The 7,500-nt window shown below is 49.0% G+C and overlaps 1 protein-coding gene across 1 annotated transcript in view; it reads left to right on the plus strand.

The window, feature by feature from the left end:
* The window catches only part of sgsm2 (small G protein signaling modulator 2), a 45,293-nt gene that overhangs the window by 18,116 nt on the left and 19,677 nt on the right, over positions 1-7,500 (plus strand). The window contains exon 3 of the mRNA XM_083671902.1: positions 5,377-5,545. Coding sequence (XP_083528028.1) covers positions 5,377-5,545 — 169 coding nt within the window. The remainder of the gene's footprint in view (positions 1-5,376; positions 5,546-7,500) is intronic.

Below are 7,500 nucleotides of genomic sequence, written 5' to 3' on the forward strand. Positions count from 1 at the left end.
TAATGAGCTCTTACGCGGTCTATTGAGTTTTTATGGCATTGTATTGTGTTGTCCATTGGAATGCATGGCATTGAAGTGCTGTGTGTGTGTGTGTGTGTGTGTGTGTGTGTGTGTGTGTGTGTGTGTGTGTGTGTGTGTGTGTGTGTGTCTTGGTTGGGCCTTGGCTGTGTCCTCCTGACCATACAGTCTGGGCTCAGAGGACAGCACATGTGGGATCACCCTGAGTCTGCCTGATGGAAGTTCATTAAGATGTGAGCAGTAGAGCACTGTGTGTGTGTGTGTGTGTTTGCGCGTGCTCGTGCTTGTGTGTGTGTTTGCGCGTGCTCGTACTTGTGTATGTGTGTGTGCGTGTGCGTGCACCAGCCCACATTGACGTAGTGATGACACTATTGTCCTCCTCTCACCAACCTGCCCCCCTCCTCTCTCTACCTCTCTATCTGTCTATCTCTATCTCTCTCTCTCTACCTCTCTATCTGTCTATCTCTCTACCTCTCTCTCTCTACCTCTCTCTGTCTATCTCTCTATCTCTCTATCTCTCTACCTCTCTATCTGTCTATCTCTATCTCTCTCTCTCTACCTCTCTATCTGTCTATCTCTCTACCTCTCTCTCTCTACCTCTCTCTGTCTATCTCTCTATCTCTCTATCTCTCTACCTCTCTATCTCTCTATCTCTTTCGTTCTGAATCTTCCATCTCACTGCAGCCTCCGCCTCCTGACACGAATCAGTGGGTCAGGGATAAACGAAGACCATTTCCATTTGAGCGCTTAGCTTAGGGGCACGCCGGCGGAGAGCAGACAGAGGACCTGTCGTCATCTGCATTCACGAGTTGGGGGGGGGGGGGGGGAGTGAGGGTGAGAGTGTGTGTGTGTGTGTGGGGGGGGGGGGGGGGGGGGCGTGAAAAAGGGCTGCTCATCTTTTCGAGTGGCGTTTGAGGGGAGGAGGAGGGAGGAGAGAAAGGGACCGATTAGAATGTAAAGCGACACAAAGCTTAGCGCTTTCCCTTTCTCTCTCTCTCTCTCTCTCTCTCTCTCTCTCTCTCTCTCCCCTTTCGTCTCTCTCCCTTCCTCTCTCTCTTGGGAGAGGAGGGGGGGGGGGGGGGGGGGAGTGAGGATGACTCAGAAAGCAGACCCCCCCCTCACCCCTCGTTTCGCTTCTCTCTTTTATGATTGCCCGGCCCAGCTCTTCTTTCCCATAATCACTTCCTCCTCTTTCTGCCCGCTTTTAGGCCGTCCTGTTCCCGACCTTCTCTCCGTCTCTCTCTCAGTCTGACTTGCCCTCCTGTTATCTCTCTCCCTCCATACTCTCTCTCTCTCTCTCTCTCTCTCCATCCCTCTCTCCATCCTCCCATCTCTCTTTTTCCTACAGCCCCCGTCAAACATCAAACTCCTTCCTTCACTATTCTGTCTTGTGATCTTTCTTCCTAACTTTTTCTCCTTCACCCTCTCCTGTTGTCCCCCCCCCCCCGCCCCCTCCCCCCCCCCCCCCCCCCCGCCCACACCATCCACAGCTGCCAAGTCCCTCTGTTATGCAGTTCATTACTGTCAATTACTGTGACTCACAGCCCTGCCGCACAATCACAGGTGGGACCCTTACACACACACACACACACACACACACACACACACACCTCACCTCCCAGGGCTAGATCAACTACCCCTGCGATTACAGTCATCGATCATGGTGCTCACACACACCTGTCAGGCCTTACTGTGATGCCTCACTGTGTGTGTGTGTGTGTGTGTGTGTGTGTGTGTGTGTGTGTGTGTGTGTGTGTGTGTGTGTGTGTGTGTAAAAAAGGTTTATTAGGCTGTGGTGTCTGTCAGGTTGTAGTAATACAGTAGCAGGCAGCAACACAGGCGTTATGGTGTCACATGAAGACAGACAGAGAAGAAAGAGAGGGAGAAACAGATACACTGGCAGACAGACGGACAGATATAGTGACAGGCAGACAGACAGACAGACAGGCAGACAGACAGACAGACAGACAGGCAGGCAGGCAGGCAGGCAGACAGACAGACAGACACATAGACAGAGAGACAAACAGACAAACAGACAAACAGTCCAGATAATCAGTGTCTCTTTTAGTCACGACGCCCAGCTCAGGCTTATTAGCTCTGTCTTAATTAGATCTGCTAATGAGCTCAATGCAGACAGGCCTGGATCCAAGCACAGCAAACGCCATAACCCTTTCCCCCCTCTCTTTTTCTCTCTATTTCGCTCTCTCGCTCTCTCTCTCTTCCTACAATGTCTCTCTCTCTCTCTCTCTCTCTCTCTCTCTCTCTCTCTCCCTCTCTCTCTCTCTCTCTCTCTCTCACTCTCCTCTCCTTTCATCCATCCACACCTATCGCCCCCCCTATCCTCCTCTGCAATCCATCCTCTAAGCCTTCCAGCTCTGATAGATTTGCCTGAGTGGAAACCCTCGGTGCAATTAGAGAACATGTGTCCTCTCTGGCGCCACGGTGACCACCACTTATCAAACAGAGATGTCTGTCTTTCCATGGTGGTGGGGGACGGTCATTTAGAGTTGACTGCTGGCACTGAAAGTATATGATTTAGGACTGGAGAACTGCACTGTATTGAAATATATAAAGTATATGTATATACTGTTTATATATATATATATACTGTACATATAAACTGTTATTTACAACTGCATTTCACAACCAATCATGATGGGTCAGGGGAGGCTGGTGGAGGTAGAAATCGGACGACAGGCACATTGTAACATTGTGTTTGATCCCGTTCCTCATTCCCTTCCATGCATTACAATGAGCCCATCCTCCGATTTCTACCTCCACCAGCCTCCCCTGTGTTCTTTAAATAACGCTGGTCCTGTGTGCTTTATGAAGCAGATTATTTACCTAATTGTCATACTCATTATGTTTTTCACCCACAGCGATTTAGAAGTCATTAGACATTGTAGCATTTATTCAGGACTGTCAGAGGGAAATACGGGGTATTACAGCATGTTTAATGTGTATGCACACACACGCACGCACACACACACACACACACACACACACACACACTCACACACACAGAGGGAAATACGGGGTATTACAGCATGTTTAACGTGTATACACACACACTCACACACAGACACACACCAACACACACACACACACACACACACACACACACACACACACACACAGTATAGTATCCTGTGGATATGCATGTAGATTCTGAGTGTGTGCTTGTGTGTGTGCTTACTGTGCCGGACTGTTTTGTGTGTGTATTTATTAGAGGGGGAGGGAGGGTGGGGGGAGGTGGAGGAGGGGGAGAGTGAGTGTGTGGGCGGATGGATAGATGGATGCACGCAGGCAAAAGCAGCAGACTAGAGGGATTACGCAAACACACAAATGAGAACGTGTTCCGCTTCGTTTTCCACCCAGCAGGCTGGACATCTCCTACACTAAACCAAACTCCGTCTGTACACACACACACACACACACACACACACACACACACATACACAAACACTCACACTATCTCTTCCTTTTGTATACACACAGGTACACGCACACACATGCACACACACACACGCACACACATAAACAGGCATGAACTCTCTCTCTCTCTCTCTCTCTCTCTCACATACACACACACACACATACACACACACACACACACACACTTATTATTAGGTCAGAATACCCACTCCCCAGCCCAATACCCACTCCCCAACCCACTCCCCAGCAAGCTCACAAGGTGTGAGATTCCCAGAATCTTAGAGCATGCTTCTTCTTCTTCCACACTCAAGTCTCTTTAGGAAAGTAAGCTAGCACACACGCTGAGCTCTCAATGGAAAGCACTTAGCTACCACTTAGATGATTCATCCAAGCCACACACACACACACACACACACACACACACACACACACACACACACCACAAGCACAGACCTCTCCACTGGGCGTGTGTTAAGTCCACAGACAGAACATACCTCACTCATAGAGAGAGTGGTGGAAGGAGTTGAGAGGGAAGAGGGGAAGGTTGGAGGAAGGACAATGAGAGGGGGGAGGAGGACAAGAGGAATGGATGGATGGATGGAGAGATGGAGGGGTGGGGTGGCTGGTTGTGTACTCTACAATATGCAGGAACTATCATTCTATTTGCAGGAACTATCATATTAAAATAAAATGAACTGTTGATATACAGTACAGCTTCCTACCTTGGCATACCTTAGATCCTAAACACGTTTATTTGATGCATAAACTGCTAATCGAACTCTTCAGGTAGCTGAGCTGTACTTCCCCTTCGGCTCCAGTGGTGCAAGCCCAACAATAAAAACAAGCTATTACCCCCATAAAGCAGCGATTGCCTCCGCCCCCCCCCCCCCCCCCACCCCACCCCCCACCCCCACCACCCCTACGCTACCAATGATGTTGTCATCGTTCCTCTAATTCAGCTGAGATATCGATCCCATTTATCACGCGAAAGGGGGACAAACAGACGCTAGGTAGCAACCAGACTTCAACCAGCTGTCAGAGTCGATATGAATCGCCAAGATGGCCTTTTCCCGTCTAGGTAACAATGTAAATATGATATACCCATGGTCTCTGGAGATGTGCAGGGAGGGGAGTCTGCGGTGAGTCCTGTTCTGGCTCCTCTGTGGTCTCACAGTTTCTCTTTTATTGACCTGGCTAAGATGAGCAGGTTTAGCTAACAGTGCTAATGTTGCTAATGGAGGAGTTGTTGTTGTTGTTGTTGTTGTTGTTTTAGTCTGTTATTTGCCCTTCATTAGAAATCCTTGGACAAGATGGCCGCCTTGTGGACCCTCTGGGGCCCATCAGGGGTGGCTCTTGGCAGGAACAGGTTATTTCTTTCCCCCCTCTTCCTGCCTCGACTCTTAAATATTTAACAGTGTTGCAGCCAGGCACAGACAGAGACAGGCAGCCAGAGACAGTGTGGTTTGCTGGAGGTGTATAATTGCGTTTCAGGGGCCTCAGTTGCTTCAGTTGCGGTCCCTGACTTAATAAGCAGAGCCTCTGTGCCCCCACATAGTCTCCTGTAAGAACAGGAGCACAGAGAGAAAAGCGTTTTGACGATCACATATTCCCCACGCGCTGTCGCTAAAGTTCATTAGCCTAGCCCCTGGAGAGACCGAGGGGGAGATGGAGAGAGGGAGTGTAGTTGCGTGGGTGTGGGGAGATTTTCTGTAATTAATGAATTCAAGCAACAGTGGGGGTATGATAAGATGTAGATTGTAGTTGCAATGTATGAAGTAGTCTTTATTTATCTGGGATTTGTTTCTGAAATCTGTTTTGTTTTTTCTCTCTCCCACCCTCCCACTCTTTCACTCTCTCTTTTCTCTCTCCTTTCCTCTTTCTCTCCTCTCTCTCTCTCTCTCTCTCTCTGTCTCCCTCTCATAGGCACCATCGAGGCGTGCATGGGTCACATGTTGAAGAGGCGGGCGGCGGGCTTCCTGCGTAGCGACAAGATCGCCGCCCTCTTCACCAAGATCGGCAAGGTGAACACCACGACGGGGGAGGTGTGTCGCAAGGTGCAGGAGCAGCTCCAGCAGCAGGCTGAGGTCACCAGGTCTGACCCCCCCCCCCCCAACGACCTTTCAACCTTTCACCTTTCACCTCTCACAGCTCCACATAGAAGTTGACCTCATCATTCATAGGTCAGGGGAGGCTGGTGGAGGTAGAAATCGGAGGACCGCCTCATTGTAATGCATGGAACGGAATGAGGAATGGTATCAAACACACAACGTGTCCTCCAATTAATTTCTACCTCCACCAGCCTCATTAACATGAGTGGTCAGTGATTAAAGAAGACATTATTTCATATTTTAACACAATGTGTGTTTTTGCTCTATAACAGGTAGTTCATGTGTTTATTCATTTTTAAAGGATTTTTCAAAAATAAAATAAAATCTGCTAAATAATAAAACCCATGGTCACACCACACGTCCAACAAGACAAATGGCACTGATGCTGGGACATGATACACACATCACTCACGACTTCTGGCCAGGTGTGTGTTTATCAATGCCAACCGTCTGTGTATACACACCGCGATAAGTCCCAGGTGTGTGTCCCTAAGTGTGTGTGTGTGCACAAAATGGTAACCCCCAGGTAGGATATATATGTGGGTTTTGTGTATGCATCAAATCATAAACTGATTGCTCTGCATACACTGAGACACTGGCAAGCTGTCTGTTAGGCCATTAATTGTCCATTAGCTAAGTCACATGGTCTGTGTGCCACTCCAGGGCTGGAGGGAGATGATTGTAATGGGGGAAGAGTGCTGTGGGGGGGGGGCACACACACAAAATACACACTCACACATATACACACACACACACACATGCAAACACGCATGCACCCAAGCACACACACACACACTCACAAACACGCAGGCAAGCACATACACACACACACACACACTCACAAACACGCATGCAAACACACATGCATGCAGGCAAGCACCTACAATATATAATAATAATAATAATAATAATAAATGCCATTTAGCTGACGCTTTTTTCCAAAGCGACTTACATTGCAGTGAGTGCGTACATTTCAGTATATATGGTCCCAGCGGGAATCATACCCACAACCTAAGCATTATTAGCGCCATGCTCTACCAACTCAACCACAGAGGACAGGGCGGCGTGTAAACACATCCTCCGACTGCTCAACTCCAGTCACATGGTGTGTGTCACACAGAGTTCAACGTAGAAACAGAACGAGGAGATGAGTTTCTTGTTGAGTAGAGATCGTGGCAACCATGTTAGAGCATGTTGAGCGGCAGGTGACTGAGTGTGTCCTCTTCATTCCTCTGGCACTCGGTCGTGTAGCTATTTATTTCCCCAGAGAGACGAGATACATCGCTTAAACATCATTTAAAGCTATTGTTTTATCACATGCTAGCCCCCCCCCCCCCCCCCCCCCAACATACACACACACACACATCCCCCCACCCCTTCAGGGCTCCATGGCTCGGTTACTCTCGTTGTCATGGCGACATCACTGTGCCACCATCATCGATGAAAAGCGAGAGAGAGAGAGAGAGAGAGAGAGAGAGAGACTTGCTCGTTTGAACTGAAAACAGGGCTTCGGCAATGAAGGGCTCCAATTAATTAAAACAAATTGAAGATTATTATTTTGTATGAATAATATGCCTGAGCTTCATGAAAGGGGGAAGTACACGTGATAACTCTCGTGGCGGTGGCGGTGGCGGTGGCGGTGGCGGTGGCGGTGGCGCGGTCGTGACTGATGGATGCCTGTTCTCCCTGCTGCTTGTGTTCTTTGGGATGAATAAGCATAGTCGTAAAAAGGCTGAAATGCTATTAGCCCCCCCCCCCCCTCCGGGTCTCCTGTCTGCTCTTCAGGGCTCTGGCGGTCCAAAGGCTCAGGGCCCATCTGATCTAGAGGATAAGTTTGGGCTCATTTGGGTTATCTGAATGTTGCTGTTGGTCCTGGATCTCTCTGTCTCTGTCTCTTTCTGTCTCTTTCTCTGTCTCTTTCTGTCTCTTTCTCTGTCTC

Source organism: Argentina silus (genome assembly GCF_951799395.1).
Source record: "Argentina silus genome assembly, chromosome: 6".
In the NCBI taxonomy this organism is placed as follows: Eukaryota; Metazoa; Chordata; class Actinopteri; order Argentiniformes; family Argentinidae; genus Argentina; species Argentina silus.